At 49.3% G+C, this 23,065-nt stretch overlaps 1 protein-coding gene across 2 annotated transcripts; it reads left to right on the top strand.

The window, feature by feature from the left end:
- Positions 1 to 8,435: 8,435 nt before the first annotated feature.
- On the top strand, positions 8,436 to 22,524 carry PCDH12 (protocadherin 12). 2 transcript variants are annotated; one of them, XM_061151588.1, is made up of 4 exons: positions 8,436 to 11,645; positions 14,655 to 14,752; positions 16,852 to 17,003; positions 20,351 to 22,524. In XM_061151588.1, the coding sequence occupies exons 1-4, from the start codon at positions 8,766 to 8,768 to the stop codon at positions 20,815 to 20,817; spliced, it is 3,597 nt and encodes a 1,198-aa protein (XP_061007571.1). In that variant the 5' UTR covers positions 8,436 to 8,765; the 3' UTR covers positions 20,818 to 22,524. The 2 variants fall into 2 exon arrangements, with proteins under 2 accessions (XP_061007571.1, XP_061007572.1); XM_061151589.1 differs by lacking the exons at positions 16,852 to 17,003; positions 20,351 to 22,524 and adding an exon at positions 15,183 to 15,466.
- Positions 22,525 to 23,065: the final 541 nt, after the last annotated feature.

Below are 23,065 nucleotides of genomic sequence, written 5' to 3'. Positions count from 1 at the left end.
ATCCCTGTAACAGACATCAAAACCAGAAATGTACTCCTTAAAAAGACAAAGGAAGGAAGAAGAATATCTGAAGTCATCCACTAATATTGTTCATATTCAGCCAAAGGAAATAAAACCAAGAGTGAAACCCTACTGCAGAGTGCTCAGAGACGAGACCATGAATGCAGCCAGAGATCTCCCAGCTGCTGAAAGCGAGGGATACAAAGAACCAAGTCAGGAAATTCTCACAAAGTCAAAAGTAAAAGGTGATTGTGACATCATGTCATGGCTGCATGTCAGAGGTCACAGGACAGAGGGAATAGAAAAATTTCAAAGCAGTGTTAATAGTTCGGATGAATGTTTAAAGTGGACTAAGCAGAGTCCACTTTGGAGGTTAGGTTTGGATAAAGAGAATTTTTTACTTAATTTTCTTTTTAGACTCCATAAGATTTTTGTAGCTTTGGTTTTATGTGCCTGGTTTTGCATCATTTAAATTGAGCTTTCCCTACATGCCTAATCCTCTGCTGTGCTAAGCATTTTACATGCATTGTTTCATTTTAACACCTAGGACCCCATGACCAAAGTAATCACATCTCCCTGTTTTACAAATGAGGAAATTGAGGTGCTAAGGGGTAAAATGATTTTACCAGTGTCATTCAGTGGTGACCTATAATATTAGGACCAATTCCTCATCAATCTGACCCTCTCATATAGTTTGTAAAAGAATTAGGGTTTGTTGAAACAGAAATACAGACAGAATAAAGTCATTCTGGCTTTAAGAATTAAAAGAGAAGGCCCCAGAGAAGTCAGGATTACAGTTTATGATGTCATGATAGGTAGAATGAAAATACAGAGAGAAAGACATCTAACTCCATCCCCTGTCCTCATGAACACTAGATGATGATGGAGTCCAGGGCTAGGAGAGAATGGGATGTGTGACCTAGACCAGAGGTCAAGACCCCGCCATTGGGTAGAAAAGCAAAAGTGAGTCACAAAATATGTCTGGTCTTGTAGGGTCTAGCAGGCCTTCCATCAGGACCTGCATTGGTTCGTCCATCACTGGCATCTAATGGTGTCCAGAGCCTTTGCTGAGCTCATCCCACCTGCCTGGGTGGGGAGGGCAGCCTCCTTTTCAATGGCCATCTCTCTCAAGCATTCCTGAAACAAGCCTTGACATATAGAGGGGCAGCGGTGTGGAAGGCAAAGTCTTGCCCCAACTCTGGGACAGGACTGGATAGTAGCAGGCCTCATCCCAGTACAGAAGTTTTCATAGCTGATCTCCTGTTGTTATATACTTCCTCACTCTGTGGATCTCAAAAAATTTACCACTATCACCTGGAAAGCTGAAAAACTGGTGTTTCTTTAAAACAGGGGCTTTGTACTCAAAAATAAAAATTGAGAGCTAAAAGCATAATTATAAATAATTAACAAGTGGAGCACTATTCATGTCCCATGCCCCACTCTAAATGTTCTGCAAGGACTAAGCTAAACATGACAGTAACCCTGTAACGTATTACCATCATCATCATCCCTATTTTAAAGCTAAGGAGACTGATCACAGAGAAGTTAAATGGCTTGCCATGGTCACACAGATAGGAAATTACAAAGCCAGGCTTTGAACCCAGGCAATTGGAGTCCTGAGCCCACGTTATTAACCCTAATACTATGCTTAGATCAGGTTAACACTTTGCCCAAGGAAAGTGCTCAGGTCTGTAAGGAGAAATAGCCAGACTAACCAATGTGGCCAGCTTCCCTGGTCAGTACAGCTCAAACAATACCTCAGGTCATCCCAGGGTTATATAAAAACAGACTCCTAAAAAGGCTTGCAGTGGCTGACAGTATAAAAATGTTTTCTGTGCTTCTGATCCAAGGTAAAATTTGATTTACAATAATAGGCACAGAATGATCATGTTTATACTTGCAACCTGGCACTTTATTATTATTCCCCTGAATAACAGTGAAAAGAGTTTTGTAACCCCAAGGTAACATGGCACTGTAAGAAGGAAAGAGGGGTGAGATTTAGCAGCAGCTGCCATCATAAATCAGCATATGGCTGCTTCTCTCGGAGCTCCGGGCTCAACTCTTGGCTGTCATAAACTTATAAAGGGGAGCCCCATGAGAATTTATGTAACGATGGGAAGACTCATTTTCCTTCCTGCAAGAATCTTTCTGAAGCAAGGTGAGAATTAGGCTGATTAGATTCTATGTGAAGAAAGAAAACCAAACCAATGGTTTAGAGGAAAGGAAAATATGGGTCAACTTTAGCTATTTAGCTACTTCTCTTGCCAAAAAAAACTGACCTTGCAAATGGAGAAGAACATGCTGAATTCCACCCAATAAATGAGTGACCGGATGACCAAATAAATTAATGAATGTGATCCAAGCTTCCTCAGGGGTAGTTCTTTTAGTGTGAGAACAGTTACATCCTAGAATCACCCAGAAATGCTGAATACATAACAAGGCCAATCAACAGAGTCAGCCTCTGAATATTCATGTACAGATGATGCTCCCAGTCAATATGTTTGATTTTTGTGTTTACTGATAGATTTTCAAATTCACTGTGTAAACCAAAATTCTAAAAATAAAAAGAAGAGGAAAAAGGAAAACAGAGAAGAACTTGTGGTGAGGTCATACTTAACGTCTGGATAGGATTGCCAGATAAAAATATTTAAACTTTTTTCACTATCTGAAGTTCAAATTTAACAGTCACTCTATATTTTTAAAAAATTTATTTATTGGTTGTTCTGGGTCTACATTGCTGCACGGGCTTTTCTCCAGTTGCGTCAAGTGGGGGCTACTCTCTAGTTGCAATGCGTGGGATTCTTATTGCGGCGGCCACTCTTGTTGCTGAGCACGGGCTCTAGGATGCTTGAGCTTCAGTAGTTGTGGCTCCCAGGCTCTAAAACACAGGCTCAACAGCTGTGGCACAGGGGTTTAGTTGCTCCATGGCATGTGGAATCCTCCCAGATCAGGGATCAAACCCATGTCTCCTGCACTGGCAGGCAGATTCTTTACCACTGAGCCCCCACGGACGCCCCCACCCTATATTTTTATTTGTTAAACCTGGCAACCTACTTCTGGGCTAAGAACCCTAGTTAGAAGAGAGGGCTGAAGAGAATATTTGGTGGACATGCCCACACCTGGGAGTCAGAAGGAAGGCAAACCAAAGGGAGAATCAGAGAAGCAGGCAGAAGAGCCTGCAGAAATATGGAAGAACCAGTGTGCACAGAGCTTCTGCTGAGCGTTGATACAGATATAGGAGAAAGGTGGGGACCAGGAGGATGCTTGGTGAGAAAGGCCTGATGGCTGCAGAGTTCGCCCTTACCAGGCTGTTAGTGCTTCTAAGAAGCTCTGTGAGCCTGTGAGCTACAACTACTGAAGCCTGCGCATCCGAGAGCCCATGCTCTGCAACAAGAGAAGCCACCATAATGAGTAGCCTGCACACAGCAACAGAGACCCAACACAGCCAAAACTTTTTAAAAATAAATAACAAGTTTAAGAAGCTCTATGTCAGTGGTTCTCAATGAGGTTGGGGTGGAAAAGGGGTGTGTGGTAGAATGACCTATAGTATATCAGAATTGAAACCTACATGCTGGAAGTAGCCCTCTTCTCCTTTGAAGATTAGGGAGAGAGACATAAGTATAACCCTTATTAACTCAGAATTTATGTGGTCCAGTTTTGGGGGCTGTGTTGTGGTTACTAAAGCACAAAATAAATTATAAATCCTTTCTTGCACTTTTCTTGAAAACCATGAAAGAGTTTACAACAGTTTACAGGAGTTTCCTCCTATAAACAGGAGTTTACACAGTTTACAACTATCCATCAGAAAGTCCTTATCATCAACCTACTTCCTTCACAGCCTCAGCTGTTCTCTAAGGTACCCCCTCACAATATCCTCAACCTTCAGCAATTCCCCTCCCCCTCATCTATTTTCCCTTTTATTATATAGATCAATTAGGCCTCTCTTCCCAGCAAAAAGGTCCTATCGACTTACCCAATCTGGTCCCAAATGATATGAAAGATGAAGCATTTTCAAAGAGAGGGAAATAGAGCTGGCAATTATAAAATTCTCTTTGGCAGTCTGGAAAAAAGAAAAGTATGAATTGCCCTGTTCCTGGTATTTTGAAAAGCTTTTCAAGTGACTATGATACGTGGACCCTTTTGAGAGATACCAGTCTTGATCAAGACACAAAACCTTTCCATTTCCTGAAAAGTCCTCTCTTAGCAAATTTCTCCCTGCCAAGTATTCTCTCTACAGTGGGCCCAGAAATCCACCCAGTTGGGTGGAATTGGACATCTGTGATCTGCCCCCAACAGAGACCACAAACTGTGGGGCAGAAACAGGTGACCCAGAACAAGTCCTTGAGTCTCCCAGTCAATGCCTCAGGCTAGAATGCCTCCAACTTCAATAAGGTTTTGCTGGGGAAAAAAAAAAAAAGAGGCAAATCTTAGGTGGTCCAGTCACCTCCCCAACCAGAAAGGTCTTGAGAATGAAGCCTCCCAGCTTCTAATGCTACTTTGGTGGTGCATTGATTTGGTGACGGTGACTACGGCAGCAGCTGGGCAGATTCACAGGGTGCCCTGGGGGTGGGCAGCCAGCCCAGCAGGACATTCCTAATGTGGGGAAATGATCTTAGCCTTCGTCCAACTGGTCTTCAAGTCCCTTAAGTGTCAGAGTCCCACCCTGCTGGTCTGACCCCTCAAGGTTCTTCAGGACCCCAGGTATTTAAAGAGATCCTCTGATCCCTGACCCTTCCCACTTCACTCTCCGACCTCCCCCTATAGTGATGGACCCAAGTGTAAGCAACCCAGAGGCTGGTGGTGAACAAGCCCTCCAAGCACGAAGCCCAAGCCTGCCCTCTTTTTAAAAATATTTCAGACTTAGGGATTTGAAACAACTTCTGCTTCTTTGAATCTATTTTTAAGACTCAGGGTGATGTAGGCTTTCCAAACAAATTCCAGTTTTACCCCTTGACATGTGGCTGCTAAAGATCAACTGACCCTGCAGCCAAAAAAGAGGAGGAAATATTACTAAATGGGGACCTCATTCCTAGAGACAATAGCCTTTAAAAGCTCTGGTGCTTCCTTTGCTGCCTTTGGACTCTTAAAGGGTTGTCTTAGCTTCCTGCCCCCGACATGAGTAAAACAAACAGAGAACAATAATAAACCACCTACGAAATCCAAAGGTTTTCATGACCTGTGAGTTCATTTTTTGCATCCATGGGTCCCAGTCAAGGCCGCACACACACACACACACACACACACACACACACACACACACACACAAATGCCCTTTGAAGAATACTCAAATAAGGGACTTCCCTGGTGGTTCTGTGGTTAAGACTGCATTTTCAATGCAGAGGGCACAGGTTTGACCCCTGGTTGAGGAACTAAGCAGCATTCCCCCGCCAAAAAAAAGCTCAGGTAAAATCTTGAATTCTATTATCTCTGTGGGTGTTAGGCCACAGTTGGCTTCCCACTAGGAGAAATGATTATCACCCGGGTATAGGTCCTTCTGCTGTACTGCACATAGCACAAGAACAGGGGTCTGGAGCTGTGCTGCTACTGCTGCTAAGTCGCTTCAGTTGCGTCCGACTCTGTGCGACCCCATAGACAGCAGCCCACCAGGCTCCCCCATCCCTAGGATTCTCCAGGAAAGAACACTGGAGTGGGTTGCCATGTCCTCCAATGCATGAAAGTGAAAAGTGAAAGGGAAGTCGCTCAGTCGTGTCCAACTCTTAGCGACCCCATGGACTGTAGCCTACCAGGCTCCTCCATCCATGGGATTTTCCAGGCAAGAGTACTGGAGTGGGTTGCCATGTCCTTCTCCCTGGAGCTGTGGACATTTGTGAACTCCAGCCACCCACCTCCCTGCCTCTCTGCCTTTGGCCACCAGATGGCATTCTACAAACGTTCTCCGCACCAGAGCTTCCTGTACCAAAGCTCCCCTGCATTACTCCCAGCTGGCCGCCTTTCCTCCCTCTTCTCCGTTCCTTTGATCCATTTCCCAGAGTGCAGCCTGTGGGGCTTTCTGGAAGGCAAATGTGCATGATCCTGGGCAAGTTACCTAATCTCAATACTCAGCTTTTTCACCCATGGCCTGTTGTGAGGGTGGCGTGGGATGATGTATGTGAAGCACTTAGCACAAGGCTTGGCAGGTAGCTGCTGTTTTCATCATGCAGCTCAGAGCCCTTCCAAAGCTCTCCATAGCCTATAGGACAAAGTCCAAGTCCTTAGCACAGGGCCCCAGGCCCGCCATCATCCAGCGGCCCCCGCTGACATCCCAGCCCAACTTCCTCTTCCTCTGTCCACAGACCCTCCTGTAGGACCATAAGGAGCCAGCTCACCCACCTCAGGCCTCTTCCATCCTGCTCCCTCCCCCCGCCTTGCCTCCCTGCTGTCCACCCACCTCCTCTGGCTCACTCCTCCACATCCTTCTGGGTGCATCTAAGGGTCCTCCAGGAGGACCTGGATCCAGAGCCACTCCACTGGACCCACTTCTTTCATTTCCCCACCTTGACCTGAAACTACGAGTCCCTTGGGGGTCACTCTGTCCTGCTCACTGCCTTGCACATAGCAGGATGAGTGAGGGTCAGGCAGTGGGGCCACCATGCAGGCTACCACCAGAGGACCTGGGGCCCACACTGGCTCTCTTTGCAGGACAGGTAGCCTGGGCCTGCACCCAAGCTGAGGACACCCCGGGAAGTGAGACTTCCTGGCGGAGAAGACAGAGAAAAAAGTGAAGGGACAAATGCAAGACCATCTTTACCATTTGCACTCAGGGTATAAAGCCTGGCAAATAATACCAGGTAAATTAGACCCATGTAATGAGTGCTTTCTCTGTACCAGGCACTGCGCTGAGCCTTCACTTATAGCATCTCATCGAATCCTTACCACAAACTCAGGAGATGCAGGATAGTCATGCTCTACTAGAGAAGGAAACTGAGGCCCAAAGAGGTTATGTGACTTGTGCTGTCTCCAAGCTAGTGAGTGCTCTGTCTGCCTCCAGAGCCAGGATTCAGACCCTGTGGATTGGATTCAGACCCTGTGCTGTTGGGAATCTCCAGGGAGTAGGGGGCAGGGGGTAGGGGGTGGAAAAGAAAGTACAGAGGGGAGCACAGGTGATGCTTAGGCCAAGGAGGTCCTCATCACGCCATCCAAATGGCCACAAGCCTCCAGGCCAGTGGCCCGACTGGAGTGACTTTTGTCCCAACAGGCACCTCCAGCCCTAAGGGCTGAGCTGCAAACACCTACCTAGGCAAAGTTGGCCCTTAACGCCCATCACATCAAATGCTTTACAAACCTCTGGACTCAACCTCAAGGTAAAGGGCAAGACTGGACAATGGTGGGGCAGCAGCGACAGGAGGAAATGAGAAGGAGCAAGCCACCTCAAGGCCACCCAAGCCAGCTGCGCCCTTGGCCCCCTCCTGGGTCTCATCTCTGTGACAGGACTCTTGGACAAGAACTGCAGTGGGGAGTGAAGAATTGGAGGAAGGGAGGGAAAGGGAGAGGAAAGTGTGGGAGAGGGAAAGATATAAAAACCTCCAAGACCAAGGAGTGGGAGGCTGGGGGATTCCCCGGGATAGGAGCTCAAGCTGGACCAGATGTGGAGAACAATGGGCCGGGAGGCTGGGGAGCCAGAAGGGAAGCGGGAGGGAGGCTGCACCGTCGGGTCAGAGAGGTCATTGTGCTTCAGGAGCCAAGGCCACGGGCACCTTTACGGTCCCGTCTGTGTGGGCAAGGGACTGCCCCACGGCCAGTGCAGGAGCCAGAGGCAGTCCCAAGGCAGGCCAAACTGTGCAGACCACAACACCCACCTCCAGGAACAATGTCATTGCCCATGACTCTGGGCCAGGCTCTCCACGCACATTCCATTTCATCCCCAAGATTTCCGCCTGAGAGGTCTACTGTTCTTATTCCCATCTGCACTTGCAAGATGAGGCCCAGAGAGGCTGAGTGACTTGTCCCACATGACCCAGCTGGGAAGTTGCAGGGTCAGAATTTGAATCCAGGCAGTTCGATTCTGATGGCCACTCTCTTAATCAGCTCTGCTTCCCTTGAGACAAAAATGGGTAATGGGGGCAGAGTCAAGACTGAGAGGTAGACAATGGTGGGAAAAGAGGAATGGGAGAGGAATAACGGGAGACGAAGGAAACAAGGAGAGACAAGGAAGGAAGAGAGGCCGAGGCGTGACTCGTCCAGGAGGGGCTCAGGCCGTCTGCTTACTTGGCCACAGCAGGGGCTCCCCTCCCCTCAGCGGCTGCCTTGCCACATGGACAGCACCTTCCCATCCGGCCTGTCCCCAGCCGCATCCTCCTCAGCGGCAGGCCACTCAGCTTCACGGAAACTCTCTTTCTGTAATTGGCATAGAAACTCACAGCCCTCCCTTTTCCTGTAGGTGGGGTTTCCATAGGAAAAAGCTGCTTCTCTGTTTCCCTGGCCTAGCAACTGTTTGGAAGTCAGATCCCCACATCCTGCTTCACTGGGTCAAGTCCCTCTTGGACCGACTCTTGTCCATCACTGGCTGACGGGGACCCACAGTGCCCCTGTACCGGGCCTCCCCTGGTAATTTTACCACATCGGTCCTTGCACCTCTCACATCTCTTCTGATGAAGATGGCCTTTCTTTCTGTTAGTTCCATTAGCTAATGATGGGACAAGGCTGTGCCAACAGGGCTAGGGGCAGGAGAACGGGGCTAATCAAGCCCCTCAGGAAACACTGGAGGACTCGCCCAGCCCCTGAAGGTCTCTAGCGGTTTCTGGATCTAGCGCACTCTGGCGGTAAGCATGATGCGACTTCTGTCACTTCTTCTGGGACTTTTGGGGCCAGGTGGCTACTTGTTCCTTTCAGGGGATTGTCAGGAGGTGGCCACTCTCACTGTGAGATATCAGGTGGCAGAGGAGGTACCGGCTGGCACCGTGATAGGGAAGCTGCCTCAGGAACGGGGCCGGGAGGAGGGGCCTGGCCAGGCGGGAGCTGCCTTCCAGGTCTTACAGCTGCCCCAGGGACTCCCCATCCAGGTGGACTCTGAGGACGGCGTGCTCAGCACAGGGAGGCGGCTGGACCGGGAGCAGCTTTGCCGGCAGCAGGATCCCTGCCTGGTGTCCTTTGACGTGCTGGCCACAGGGGAGCGGGCGCTCATCCACGTGGAGATCCAGGTGCTGGACATCAATGACCACCAGCCGCAGTTTCCCAAAGGTGAGCAGGAGCTGGAAATCTCTGAGAGCGCCTCTCTGCGCACCCGGATCCCCCTGGACAGAGCTTTGGACCCAGACACTGGCCCCAACACCCTGCACTCCTACACCCTGTCTCCCAGCGAGCACTTCGCCCTGGATGTCATTGTGGGGCCCGATCAGACAAAACATGCGGAACTGGTGGTGGTGAAGGAGCTGGACCGGGAAATCCACTCATTTTTTGATCTGGTGTTAACTGCCTATGATAGTGGGAATCCCCCCAAGTCAGGCACCAGCTTGGTCAAGGTCAGCGTCCTAGACTCCAATGACAATAGCCCTGTGTTTGCTGAGAGCTCACTGGCCCTAGAAATCCAAGAAGACGCTGCCCCTGGTACTCTCCTCATAAACCTGACTGCCACAGACCCTGACCAAGGCCCCAATGGGGAGGTGGAATACTTTCTCAGTAAGCACGTGCCTCCAGAGGTGCTGAACACCTTCAGTATTGATGCTAAGACGGGCCAGGTGACTCTGCTCCAGCACCTAGACTATGAGAAGAATCCGGCCTACGAAGTGGATGTCCAAGCAAGGGATCTGGGTCCCAATCCCATCCCAGCCCACTGCAAGATTCTCATCAAGGTTCTGGATGTCAATGACAATGTCCCAAGCATCCACATCACGTGGGCCTCCCAACCATTGCTGGTGTCCGAAGCTCTTCCCAAGGACAGTTTCATTGCTCTCATCATGGCCAACGACCTGGACTCAGGAAACAATGGTCTGGTCTACTGTTGGCTGAGCCAAGAGCTAGGCCACTTCAGGCTGAAAAGGACCAATGGTAACACATACATGCTGCTAACCAACGCCACACTGGACAGAGAGCAGTGGCCCCAATATACCCTCACTCTGTTGGCCCAAGACCAAGGACCCCAGCCCTTATCAGCCAAGGAACAGCTCAGCATTCAGATCAGTGATGCCAATGACAATGCACCTGTGTTTGAGAAAAGCAGGTACCAGGTCTCCACTCGGGAAAACAACCTACCCTCTCTTCACCTCATCACCATCAAGGCCCATGATGCAGACCTGGGTGTTAACGGGAAAATCTCATACCGCATCCAGGACTCCCCAGTTTCTCACTTGGTAGCTATTGACTCAGACACAGGCGAGGTCACCGCTCAAAGGTCACTGGACTATGAACAGATGGCAAGCTTTGAGTTCCTGGTGATTGCAGAGGACAGCGGGCAGCCCCAGCTCACATCCAGTGTCTCTGTTTGGGTCAGCCTCCTGGATGTCAATGATAATGCCCCAGAGGTGATTCACCCCATACTGAGTAATGGGAGAGCCAGCCTCTCGGTGCTTGTAAATGCCTCCACAGGTCATTTGCTGGTGCCCATTGAGAATCCCAATGGCCTGGGCCCAGCAGGCACTGACATACCACTACAGGCCACCCCCAGCTCTCGGCCATTCCTTTTGGTGACTATCATAGCAAGAGATGCAGACTCGGGGGCAAACGGAGAGCTTCTCTACACCATTCGGAGTGGGAACGAAGCCGGTGTCTTCGTCCTCAGCCCCCACCTGGGGCAGCTGTTCATCAACATCACCAATGCCAGCAGCCTCACTGGGAGTGAGTGGGAGCTGGAGATTGTGGTGGAAGACCAAGGCAGCCCCTCCTTGCAGACCGGAGCCCTGCTGCAGGTCTTGTTCATCACCAGTGTGGACCACTTGAGGGATTCAGCCCGTGAGCCAGGGGCCCTGAGCACATCGGTACTCACAGTGATTTGCCTGGTTGTACTGCTTGCCGTCTTTGGGTCGATCTTGGCTCTGATCACGTCTATCTGCCGGATGGAGAAAAAGGACAACAGGGCCTACAACTGTCGGGAGGCTGAGTCCACCTACCGTCACCAGCCCAAGAGGCCCCAGAAACACATTCAGAAGGCGGACATCCACCTTGTGCCTGTGCTCAGGGGCCAGGTGGATGAGCCTGGCGAAGTCGGGCAGCCCCCCAAGCATGTGGGCGAGGAAGCAATGATGGAAGCAGGCTGGGACTCCTGCCTGCAGGCCCCCTTTCATCTCACACCGACTCTGTACAGGACTCTGCGAAACCAAGGCAACCAGGGAACGCTGGCCGAGAGCCGAGAGGTGCTGCAGGACACTGTCAACCTCCTTTTCAACCATCCCAGGCAGAGGAACGCCTCCCGGGAGAACCTGAACCTTGCCGAGCCCCAGCCTGCTGTAGGCCAGCCCCGCTCAAGGCCCCTGAAGGCTGCGGGCAGCCCCACAGGAAGAGTGCCTGGAGACCAGGGCAGCGAGGAGGCCCTGCAGAGCCCGCCAGCCTCCTCTGCAACCCTGAGGCGGCAGAGGAATCTCAATGGTAAAGTAGCCCCTGAGAAAGAGTCAGGCCCCCGTCAGATCCTGCGGAGCCTGGTCCGGCTGTCTGTGGCCGCCTTTGCGGAGAGGAACCCTGTAGAGGAGCTCACCGTGGATTCGCCTCCTGTTCAGGTACCTCTCTCTCTGGTCACCCCTGGACCACCATGAACAGCATCAGACCCCATTACCCTCACATACATTCCTTAGGCTCACCAAGTACCTTAGGATGCATTGGGTGCAGTTATTCAGTTCTGGAGTTAAAAGAATTTAGCTGTGTGATCCTGGACAAATGACTTACTGTCTCTGAGCTTTAGTTTCCTTATCTATAAAGCAGGGATGGCAGTAAGAGCATCTGCCTCACAGAATTGTCACTTAATTCCTATTGAGCACTTACTCAGAGCACCTGGCACAAGCAGACACACAGCAAAGGCAGTGATTAACAGTACCTGCTTTCATCTCATTTGGGCAATTTTCCCTGTGAAGCAAGCTGGCATGGGCATTACTGCCCCCGGGTCTCAGGGGCTGCCTGAGACCCCAGAGCTTGCCAGCTAGGCCTGCTGGGTAGGGCAATGGAAACAACCTTGGGACTTGGGAGTTCAGCAGATCTAGGTTCAAATTTCGGCACAGTCACTTTAGGAGCTGGGCAACTTTATATTATTTTCTTCATCTATAAGATAGGAGTTGTGATACCAAACTTACCTGTGTCTACCTCCCAGGGGGTTGAAGATTAAATGGGAAGATGAATGGCTGTGTCCAGTGACCTAGGGTTTACTGGACACAAATGGGAAAGCTTTTTCCGGGATGGGGCCTGATCTCACACCCATATCAACTCCTCTGAACCCCAGATCATTTCCCTGTGCCCAAGGCACACTTCTGTCGTGAGCCAGGCCATCAGCTCATGTTTCCTGCAGAGCAAGGACACAGCTTCCTTCCCCCACCTCTTCCCCAGGAAGCCACCTGGAGGTGGCCCAGCTGCTCTTTCAGGAGTCCTGCCCTGGCTCTATGCAGCCCCAGAAGTGTTGCCCAGAGTCATTCATTCATTCACCTATTCATTCATCAAATGCTTATTGAATAAACTCTTTGTGTCAAATATGGTGCTGGTGGTTGCCAGAGACAGCAGAGAGCAGGCCCTGTGGGTGACCATATTGAAAGAGAGAAGGTCACCCAGGTGAGATCGACTTAAGGGTAAGAGGCAGCTTGCCTAATGCTTGTGTCTTTCCAATAGCACAGTGCTGCAGTGGAGTCAGATCTGGGTTCCAATTCCATCCAGCCCTGCCTCTAATTGCTAGATAGCCCCTGTGAGTCTCAGGTGCCACATCTGCAAAATGGGTATAATAGCATCCTTTTCCTTGGGTTACTAAAGAATGACATGATTTTAGATACCACTGGACAGTTCATGAGTGCTTATCCTGAGATCTATTACTAAGTGATTTATAGACTTTCACTCATTTAATCCTCATATACACAACCAACACATGACCTGGGTCTTGTTATTATCCCCTGATTTATTGCTGAGGAAACTGAGCCTCAGGATTCCTTAAGGTGGGATGGGAAATGGAGCAGGGGAAGATTTAGGATTTGAACCTGAGTCTGACTCGAGTCTGACTCTAGCTGTGAAATGACCCTGAATGACAGCACATCACCTAGGGGCTGGCACTCAGGGAGTGTCCCTGAAGTATTGACTGTCACTCGAGAAAAGGGAGACAGATGCTTTAGGAGGGCTTCTGGGCCTGGGCCAGGAGGTGGGAACGGCCCTGAGGTGGGCAGTGGGGCCCTGACATTCCCAAGTCACAGTGAAACCCCAGTCCCAGCCACCTCCCCTTCCAGACCTCCTCTGAGGTCAGCCCTTTCTGTCACAGCTGCCCAAAGGGCGGAGGGATCTCCTCAGAGGGGAGGTAACCTGGGCCCGGGAGGCAGACACAACATTTCTAGGAGTAACAGCCCAAACCCCTGGACTCTGTGGAGCATTTTAAACTTTCAAACCACCTAATTAATCCTGACAAGCCTGTGAAGGAGCCAGCGCTGGGTAGTATTTTTAGATTCACCTTAGAGATGAGGAAACTGAGATCAGAGTACCTCTAAAAACCTGCCTGTCATCACACAACAAGCTAGAAACGACTTTGACTTGGTCTGTTGCCTCCCTCATAAGAGCCTGTGCGGCCTGGCCCTGAACATCTCACCCACCCCCCCTGTTCCATTCACCAGCCTTTCTGAAACTCCACTGTCTCCTCTGGCCTTTCAGCTTGAGCACCTTCTGACTGACCTTTCACCCCTCACCCAGACCCTCACCCTCTCTCCACTTGCTAACCCTCTATGGAAACTCCAGGTCTCAGTACAGGGGCCTGTGATGCAGTATGAACAGAGATAACATTTGTTGAAATAAGTGAATGACTTCCCCCTGTAGCTACCTGCCCCCAACACACACAACTCCCTCCTTGTTCTAAATTGGGTAAGGGGCTTTCATCTGCTCCACTTGACCTCTATCCTTTCCCAACTCCGATGTAACCCCCCATAGTAGCCCACATGCCCTATCTCCCCTGACTGTCCTCCCAGGCAGACTGGGAGTTCCCTGAGAGCAGCGACTGGGCCATGATCTCATTCTTACTTCCATAGCAAGCACAGGCCCTGGCACAAGCAGGCCCTCATTAAATACTTGTCGAATGAATGAAAGGATGAATAAATGATTCAAAGACACCCTCTGCCTTCTTATAACATAGTTACATCTGACCCACCAACATTGGCTGAGTGTTTGAATACTGCTGAAGAGGGGGATACAACACTTTAAGATGATCCTTATTAAAGTAATAATACATTTATAGTCAGGAAATGCCTTTTCCACACCAATCTCACAGTGTCCACCAGGGGCAGGTCTCATGGGGTCCCCCAGAGGACCCTTATTCTTTCTCTCAGACACCCAGGTCCCGGGAATGTGTAGTTGACACAAAGCCAAGCAGGGAACCTGCCTGCACATGTCCCTGCCTCCGTCACCATCACTGTTCACCATCCCCCAACCAATCCACAAACATCTGAAGCTGGAGGAAAGACTATAAAAAGAAAGCTCCGGCATTGAGGGAAACATCCGGTGAGGAAGTGTGCTGGGTCGGAATTGTGTGGAGTCAACAGATTTTTCCTGTCTTGTAGCAAATCTCCCAGCTGCTGTCCTTGCTGCATCAGGGCCAATTCCAGCCCAAACCAAACCACCGGGGAAATAAGTACTTGGCCAAGCCTGGCAGCGGCAGGTAAGCAGCACGTAGCCCCAACTCTGGTTTCTCAAGCTCCTTCCCCACCAGCCTGCCCTCACCCCTGCAGCCTCTGTGCTGTAAGGAAGGGTGATCACATTCCAGATGCTGCTCCCCTGGGAGACTGCAGCGAACAGCATCCATCCCCCCACCCAGACAGCTTGGTCCTGGAGCTACTGTATTAATAGTATTTACAGGACCCAGAGTCAAGGAAATGACTTCATCTCCGAGGCTCTATCTGTCCTCTGACTTCAGAGGGACTAGACTATGGACTTTAAATCTATAACGTTCAGCCTTCTTGCTCTTGACCTTTAAATATAATATGAAGGTTCCTGGCTGAGGATATGGGTATGTGGGTGTGTTTCTTTGGGCTGTCCTAGAATTAAAGAGACCTCAAGAGGACAACTAATTTAACTCCCTCTTGTTACAGACGGAGAAACTGAGGCTCTAAGTAGTTTGATCCTACCCAGCTACGTAAACTTGAGTAAGTCAGATCAAGCCTCAGGCCTGCAGTTTCTCATCTGTGAGATGGAGGTCGCCACTTCCTTGTAGTGATGGGGTAAGAATTTAGTGACCACAAGTGTTCTAAGCCTGTGGCCCAGTGCCTGGAACAAAGGAGGTATACAAACAATGCTAAGTCCTTTCCCCTTAAAGTGAATTTGCTCAAGGTCAAATGACCAGTGAGTGGCAAAGCTGAGGCTGGCTCTCAGGACACTGACTTCCAGTTCAGTGCTCTTGCTGTGACATCTTATAGTCATTTTGTTTGGTTGGTTTTTGGCAAAAATAGCTAGAAATGCTGTAGAGTAGGGGTGAGCACACACACTCCAGAGTCACCTCAGCCTGCCTTTGAAATCTGACTTCATTACTTAACCTGTGAAAACCTTGTGCAAGATGCATAATCTTACAAGTCTTGGTTTTCTCATTTGTAAAATGAGGATGATAACAAGAGAAGCCCTTACAGAAGTGAAAGGTTTGATGAGAAGGCAAATATACCTTGCAAAGCATATGTCTGACTCAGAGTAATTGCTCAATAAACATTAGTTGTTGTCATTACTTGCAAACTTGCCACCTTCCTGCTGAAATGGCCATAGAGAAAAAGCAGCAAGGACTCCAGGCCTTAAAGGCTGTTAGGGAGCCTTCCCAGATGCTGGGATGAGAAGCCAGGCCTGCCCACTGTGCCGAGGTAGTCCCAGGAACTGGCCTCCTCAGTGATAGAGAGGGGCCATAGGAGGAAAGGCCAGGGAGACAGCAAGAGATCCCATAGTAGACTCTTAGTAGTTTTGGGATGCCTTACCTCAGCTGCATCCTCTATTGACCTGCTCTTCTGGTCTGGGATTTAGCCTCAAACAAGGAGGAGGGAACATTCAGTCATTCAGTCCACCAGGTATTTATCAAGCACCTACTATGTGCCAACCTCTGTTCAGAGCACTGGTGAGAGAGCAGGGAATGACACAGACAAAAATCCTTGCCCTTGGAGACCTCCCTGATGGTCCAGTGGCTCAGACTCCGCATTTCCAATGCAAGGGGCTCAGGTTCCATCCCTAGTCAGGAAACTAGATGCCACATGCTACAACTAAGACCTGGAATAGCCAAATAAGTAAATAAAAATAAATGCTAAGAAAAAATAAAACCCTGCCATCACTGGAACTCATACTTGGATGGAGGGATGGAGAGATGGAAGGGTGACTGCGCTGGATCAACCAAGGTTTACTAAACTCCTACTCTGTACTAGGTAATGAGAAGGAATGGAGGGACAATGGTGAATAATATCTGTGCATTCAGTCACTTCTGTTTGCTGAGTGCTTACAACACTGTGCTAAGGCCTTTACCTGTGACACCTCATTTTACTCCCACAATGCCCTGTGAGGGGGATGTTATTTATTGCTCCCATTTTACAGAAGAAGAAACAGACTCAGAGTAGGCAAGAGGGCTGGGATCAAGAAACCCAGGTTGGTCTGACTCTGAAGCCTGGGCTGGGAACCCAGTTCAGTTTGCAGGTGAATGAATGCTGGCATGAATAGCAGAATATTCATAAGCAGGAATGAATGAATTTGTGTGTGAATTTCCTCACTGGTGGAATGGGTTGGCTTCCTTTGCAGGAGTGCAATCCCAGACACAGATGGCCCAAGCACCAGGGCTGGTGGCCAGGCAGAACCAGACCAGGAAGAAGGACCCCTGGACCCTGAAGAGGACCTTTCTGTGAAGCAGCTGCTAGAAGAAGAGCTGTCAAACCTCCTGGACCCCCACACAGGTAGGAACTTCCCAGGGTCACCCTGACCGCACTTCTGCCCCTACAGTCTCTTCCTATGCCCAGGCTTCAGAGGGCTGCTCCAATCCACTGCAGGGAAACAGAGCCAGTCTATTTCTGGAGAAGACTATCAGCAACATTTTTTAGTTCCCCTGGAGCTTTAGGTCTTCATTTGTTTAAAGACCAGATTTGTCTTTGATTATGCATTTAAAAAGTCATAAAAGAATAGTGAACAATTACTGAGCTCTTGGTGTGTGCCAGGTACTAAGGAAGCATCTTGGAGGCATTATCTCAAGTTAAGCTTCCACACAGTTTTCTGAGGTAGACATTAGGAGTTCCAACTTAGAAATCAGCAAACTGAGGCTCAGAAAGGTAACACAGCCTGCCCAGAATCACCTAGCTCATCAGTGATGGAATGGAAGTCAACCTGGGCCCACCTACCATTAGGGGACCTCTCTTTACTTCCTACGCCACTCATCTGCATTTCTTTAATGTGTTTGAAGATCTCTTTACCATGAGAACTCAAGAATCTGCTAGCACCCCCATACCTCCCCCCCAACACACATCAGTCAGCCTCCTTCAAGAAACACACACTAAGTCTGACCTACGCTGTGGTTTTCTGTGGCACAGTTAATAATCTATTTCTCATCTGGACATACTCTGTGTGCTGAAGGCATGGCAGGGATTTCCCTTTCCTTGGTTAAAAAAATATAGCTAACATTTATTGCGTGCTTTCTGTGTGCTAGTTCCTCTTCTAAGTGCCTCATGAGAAAATCTTCTGAGATTGGGACTATTCATTATCCCCATTTCATAAAGGAAAAAAAAAAAACAAACTGAGGGGCCAGGGTTTTAATAATTTTCTCAAGGTTGTGTAGCCTATGGTTATTAACCCAGGCAGTGTGGCTCTAAATTAAAATTAAGTAAAATGAAATCTAATTAAAATTAAGTAAAATGAAAAATTCAGTTCCTCAGTCATACCAGCCATGTTTCCAGGACTACATGTGTCTAATGGATATTGCTTTGGACAGCACAAATACAGAGAACTTTATAGGACTGCATTGTCTAGAATGTAGAGCTATGAGGTCCATTCCAATAACCAATAGCCATGTGTGAAAATGGCTGGACCAGCTGAGATGTGATAGAAGTATAAAACACACTCCAGAGTTTGAAGACTTAGTATGAAAAAATAAGCATCTCATTAATAATTTTAAAAATATTGATTACATGATAAAATGATATTAAATATAAAAAACTTACATAAATTAATTTCACCTTTTCTTTTTACTTTTTAAATCTGGCTATTAGAAAATTTCAGATGACCTCAGTGCTGGTGTTATAGCTCTCTGCCCCAGCTTTGTTCGGGAACCTGTGGGCTTCGTTCCCACGTGGTCCCGATTCCTCATAGCACAGAGGGCAAGGAGCACAGGAGGATGGTAACAAGTCGGGGAATGAACAGCACAGCAACCGTAGCGGAGCCTGCGCTGCCCACAGGGTGGACCGTGATGGGGCTACTGGTGAATGTGCCCGACACTGGGGTCTCAGCCGCACCAGATAAAAGCCCCACCGGAGGATGTGATGATGATCATATTTTATTGGCTGCATGAGCTCATTGCATCCTCATAGCCACCTACAAGATAAGTGTGACTATCGCACCACTTTATAAGAGAAAAAAAAGAGGCTCAGGGAGATTAAGCAAGTCTTCCAAGTTCACACTGCTCATAAGCTGCAAAGCTAGGAAATCAAACCCTGGTCTGCCCAGTGCCCACCTGCCTCGGAGTGAATTCACCATCATGTTTCAGCCATTCTCCTACACTCCACTGATTTTCTCATTCTAAGCTTCATTCCTTCTGAAGCTCTCTGACCCTTGTACAAGGAAAAGCCTGATTCTGTAACACCAGAAGAGTTTCAACCTTATTACCCCAGAGTCTCAGGGAACTAAGGTTTACATTTCCCAAATGTCCAGGGTTAATATTTATGTTCATTCAATCATTCAATAAACATTCACTAAGCCCTGGGTGTGGGCTGGACCAGTAGGAAAGGGGCTGACCCTGCCTCACAGCCTGCCTAACCCCGCACTGACAAGGCAAGAACAAGACTCATTTATCAATAGAAACAGCATTTAGCTGTATTTTGGAATAACTGTTCAAAATCACAAAAGTAATATTTGGTTAATAGAGACAAATGTAGATAAACAAAAAGGGAATAAATCATTTCTGCCCGGGGCAATTTCAGCTAACACTTTGACTTATCCCTTTCCAGTCTTTCACTCTATGCACAGATTTTAAACCGGCTCACCTTAAGTATTAAAGTAAATGTTGTGCTTTTTTTTTTTTTTAAAGATACAGATGCTTAACCACAAGGCCTATGCTTTGTCTCCTCTGCCCTGGCCTCTATCACTGGGCCTGGGACTGGTTTCCTAAGACAGGATTTTCTGTTGAAGAGATGGCAAAAGGAGAAGTGTGATGGTGGGATTTGGGGTCAGGGGGACACTTTTTCACTGCCCCGTCCCTTTCCTGGGACAGCTCTTAGGCGGCCAGCCCCTTCACAGGGTTTCCTGCAGCTTGAGAGGCGAAGGTTGCAGTGTCGAGAGCATGCGGTATTGAGAGCGAGTGACAGTACAGACCTTGGCAGGCCAGGGAAACCAGAACCACAGGTGAGCACCTAGCATCCAGGGAGAGAGGAAGGGCAAGCTCTCCAGACAGTGGGTCTCAGTGGTACAGTTACAGGGGGCTTCCAATCATCAGACCTGTGGGTCAAATCTGGCTTTGGGTGCCTGGTAGATGAATGACTGAACTTCCTGGAACTTGTTTCCTCATCCATAAAATACTCTTGACTTCAAAGGTGTGTGTGGAGGTTAAATGAGATAGTTATGTAAATTGCTTGGCACAGAAGTACTTAATAAGCGGTCACTATTATATTATTATTATGAATAGGAAAGGAAGGCAGCACCAAGCCAGGAACTACAGCATTAGCTAAAAAGGGGAATCCCTCCAGCGCCCCCATGCTCAGCTAGTGGTGTCTGTCCTGAGGAAGTGAAAATCCTGGCTGTTCAGGGATGGATGGAGGCCACCTAAACCCGAAACGCCCCCGGAGACTGGGAGATGCTTGAGAAAGAGGCCAATTTCTAATTCTAGGCCTTCCTCCTCCCGCGGCCGCGTCCTCACTCCAGCTCACGAGCGAACCTCAGTCGCTGCCTTCCTGCCCGGCGCGCTTCCCTGTCAGGGCCTCTTCCTTCCCGCCCCCCTCCGGCCGCCCCATCGGTCCCCCCCATTTCCCTTCCCTCCTTTGTCTGGCGCCCCGCCCGTCCGCCCGGGGCTCCGCCCTCACCGCGTCCCCTTCGCCCCCTGCAGGCCTGGCCCTGGACCGGCTGAGCGTCCCCGATCCGGCCTGGATGGCAAGACTTTCTTTGCCCATCTCCACCAACTACCGTGACAACGTGTTCTCCCCGGACTCTGCGACCTCGGAGGAGCCCAGGACCTTCCAGACGTTCGGCAAGGCGCCCGAGCTGAGCCCGACAGGCACGCGGCTGGCCAGCACCTTCCTGTCGGAGATGAGCTCGCTGCTGGAGATGCTGCTGGAGCAGCGCCCCGCCGTGCCGGTGGAGGCCGCCTCCGAGGTGCTGCGGCGGCTCTCCGTCTGCGGGAGGACCCTCAGTCTAGACCTGGCCACCAGCGGGGCCGCGGGCTCCGAAGGCCCCACGGGCCTAGCTGGAAACAAGGGGGCCGAGAGCAGGACCAGCAGTGGCAGCAGCAGCAGCAGGGGCCAGTGGATCCAGGAACCGGGGACCCCGGGAGATGTTAGGAAGCCCAGGCCCTGAGGATTCTGGGACAGGAACTGGTGTCTCTAATCTTTGAACTCACTGACCAGAGGTGGCCTGAGAACTTTAGGGTGACGGAGGCTGCCCCACAAAGCAGGCGGGAGCCCCAGGACAAAGAGCTGGCTGACCAAAGCAACCCGATGTTAAGTCCTGGCTCTACTGGTGGAATTTTTGGAGGAGGGAGGCAGTTTGTGGCTAAGTGTTTGCTGGCAAAACACATGGAAGAAGAGCACAGAGGGTTAATCCTCTTTGCAAAACAGATGCCAAGGAGCATCTCAAGCAGGAAGGAGGGCCTGGTTGCACACTGGAGGGTTGGGGACTGGATCCTGGGGCACCAGGCAAAGCTCTCTGACCTACTAATAAAGGAAAAGTAGTGGGTGGTTACCCTGTTTGCACCTGTCAGGAGGGCAAGGGAGGAGGGAAGAGTAGAGTGAGGGTTCTTTGTCATCCAGTCGCTGGCCGCAGCATCACTGTGGGCCAAGATGGGAGGGTGTACAGTGTTAGGTCAGCGATGATGGACACAGGTACACTTGACCCTCACTCCCCTATTGCTACAGTACCAAATAATCCGCTTCCAGCTGAAAATTAAAGCTAAGAAAAGCATGAGTATATATAGAGTATTAACAGGGGCCAGGCACCAGTCTTTACAATAGGATTTAATTTCATTTCCTCACAACCCAAGGAGGGGAGGTGTTATTATCCCCATTTCAGATACAAGGCCATGAGACTTGGGAGAAGCTGAGTGTCTTGCCCAAGATCAAGCAGAGAAAGGAGGCAGAGCCAGAAATTGGAACTAGGCTTGTCCAACACCAAAACCCATGCTCTCAACTTTGGCACTAGACTGCCAGCCAAGGAAAACAAAGGAAGAGCTACCACAGGTGGGCTTTTGCCAGAGTGGACTTGCCTGAAATCCCCTCAGGAAAAACATTGAAAAGTATATTTCCAAAGCCTCTGAGGCTGCACATCTCTGCTCTTCTGAGCACAGAATGAGAGGGACTTGTCACTGACTTGATGCAGGCTGGGCCTCTGCAGACTCCTGTCCTTCCCTAGCAAGCAGCCCTTCAGGTGCAGAAGTCCTCTTTCCAGACCCACTGATTGTGGGTAAACCTTCCTCTGTCACAGCAGTGAATTCAGGCCCTAGAGGACAGTGTGTGAACTGGGTCTATGAAATTGACGCTGACAGCAGCAAACCTTCCAGGGGAGGAGGGGATGAAAAAAAACAGCAAAATATTTTCCCAAGGTTCAGTCTATTCAGCTTCTCAACAATGTGGAGGCTCTCCCTGATACTAAAGAAAAAATTTCTGTGCCTCTCCTTTCGTCCTTTTCCGGAACTCAGAACACATGTTCACTGTTCACTGAAAGGTGCCAACCATACTCCCATCTAGGGATAATGAAAATCATCCATACTTGGAATGTCGTGAGGCATCATCATTCCATTATCCCATTTTACAGATGAATAAAATGGGGCCCCCAAAATGCTTCAGGAGCTCTGGGAGCAGGGTCTCTTGGTCTCTGACATCTCACTCCAGGGCAGAATAACCTCTTTACAAGATCTATGATTTGCAAGCCAATGAAAGAGGCTGGGGGACACCAAGCAGGTAGGGTCTCCAATCTGAGCAGCAAGGCACCTGGCCCAAAGTAACACTTGATGAATACTTGTTGAATGGAAGAAAAAATGAAACAGTGGGTACAGAAATGCTACAGGATTCCCTTTTCTCTATACTGGAGATCCAGGTATAAGACTTCATTAGAAAAGAGAAAAAAAAAAAAAAAAAAAAACAGGTTCCATTACATGAAAACAGTCTGAAAACCATAGCACTGTAGTAGACAGTGCTCACCCCCAATCACTAGTGGATTTTCAGTGCAGAGCTGATGTTGGGAGACGGAGAGAAGAGATGAGAAGAAGAGATGACCTAAAGAAACTGGAACCATTGCTCACAATTGGATCACTGCCTCCCTCTAGTTCAAAAGACCTAAATCTGTAGTCCTTGGAACCCCTGCATACTAGGCAAAACTTTGTGTACAGGCTTTTTTTCTAGGCAGAAGATACAGAGTTGTCAGATTTTCAAAGGAACATGTGACCTATAAAAACGGTAAGCAGCACTGCTCTAAATCACTAAACCTCCACAGACAGGCAGTTTTAATCACAAGGAGTCTGAACGCTTTATTGCCAAAGAAATAGCAAGGCAGAAAGGACTGACTGGCCCAGAGCCACACAGCAGGCTTGTGGCAGAGCTAGCTTCTACAT

Source organism: Dama dama, chromosome 9 (assembly GCF_033118175.1).
Source record: "Dama dama isolate Ldn47 chromosome 9, ASM3311817v1, whole genome shotgun sequence".
In the NCBI taxonomy this organism is placed as follows: domain Eukaryota; kingdom Metazoa; phylum Chordata; class Mammalia; order Artiodactyla; family Cervidae; genus Dama; species Dama dama.
The sequence above is the reverse complement of the archived record's forward strand: the minus strand, read 5'-3'. Positions and strand labels throughout refer to the sequence as shown.